Genomic DNA, 320 nt, shown 5'->3' with positions numbered 1-320 from the left:
GGGGTCCCTCGCATGAGCCTTGGTTATTTTGAAAGCAGAACAGAGTAAATCCCCTCTGGGCTTATGGGGAGATGAGCCCCTAGGTGATATTCTGTTGTCCCTTAGATGAACAAGAGGACAGGGCAGCCAATGATAAACCTCTACATCGACAAAGAAACTGGCAAGCCCAAAGGTGATGCCACAGTATCCTATGATGATCCCTCGACTGCCAAAACTGCTGTGGAGTGGTTTGATGGTGAGTGTCAGGGGGTGCTGGGATGGAATTCCCTGTGAGAAGCACCTGGGTGCAGGTGTCACTGCCAGGCTGCAGCTTGCTGCAG

At 52.2% G+C, this 320-nt stretch overlaps 1 protein-coding gene across 1 annotated transcript in view; it reads left to right on the top strand.

Annotated features, from left to right (window-relative positions):
• The window catches only part of EWSR1 (EWS RNA-binding protein 1), a gene marked incomplete at both ends in the record, with an annotated part of 16,709 nt that overhangs the window by 16,203 nt on the left and 186 nt on the right, over positions 1 to 320 (top strand). Inside the window, one exon of the mRNA XM_009075392.1 lies at positions 106 to 235. Within this exon, the coding sequence (XP_009073640.1) occupies positions 106 to 235 (130 nt within the window). The remainder of the gene's footprint in view (positions 1 to 105; positions 236 to 320) is intronic.

This window comes from Acanthisitta chloris, unplaced genomic scaffold (genome assembly GCF_000695815.1).
Source record: "Acanthisitta chloris isolate BGI_N310 unplaced genomic scaffold, ASM69581v1 scaffold3350, whole genome shotgun sequence".
In the NCBI taxonomy this organism is placed as follows: domain Eukaryota; kingdom Metazoa; phylum Chordata; class Aves; order Passeriformes; family Acanthisittidae; genus Acanthisitta; species Acanthisitta chloris.
Note: the sequence above shows the minus strand (reverse complement) of the source record. Positions and strands in the feature narration are given on the sequence as shown.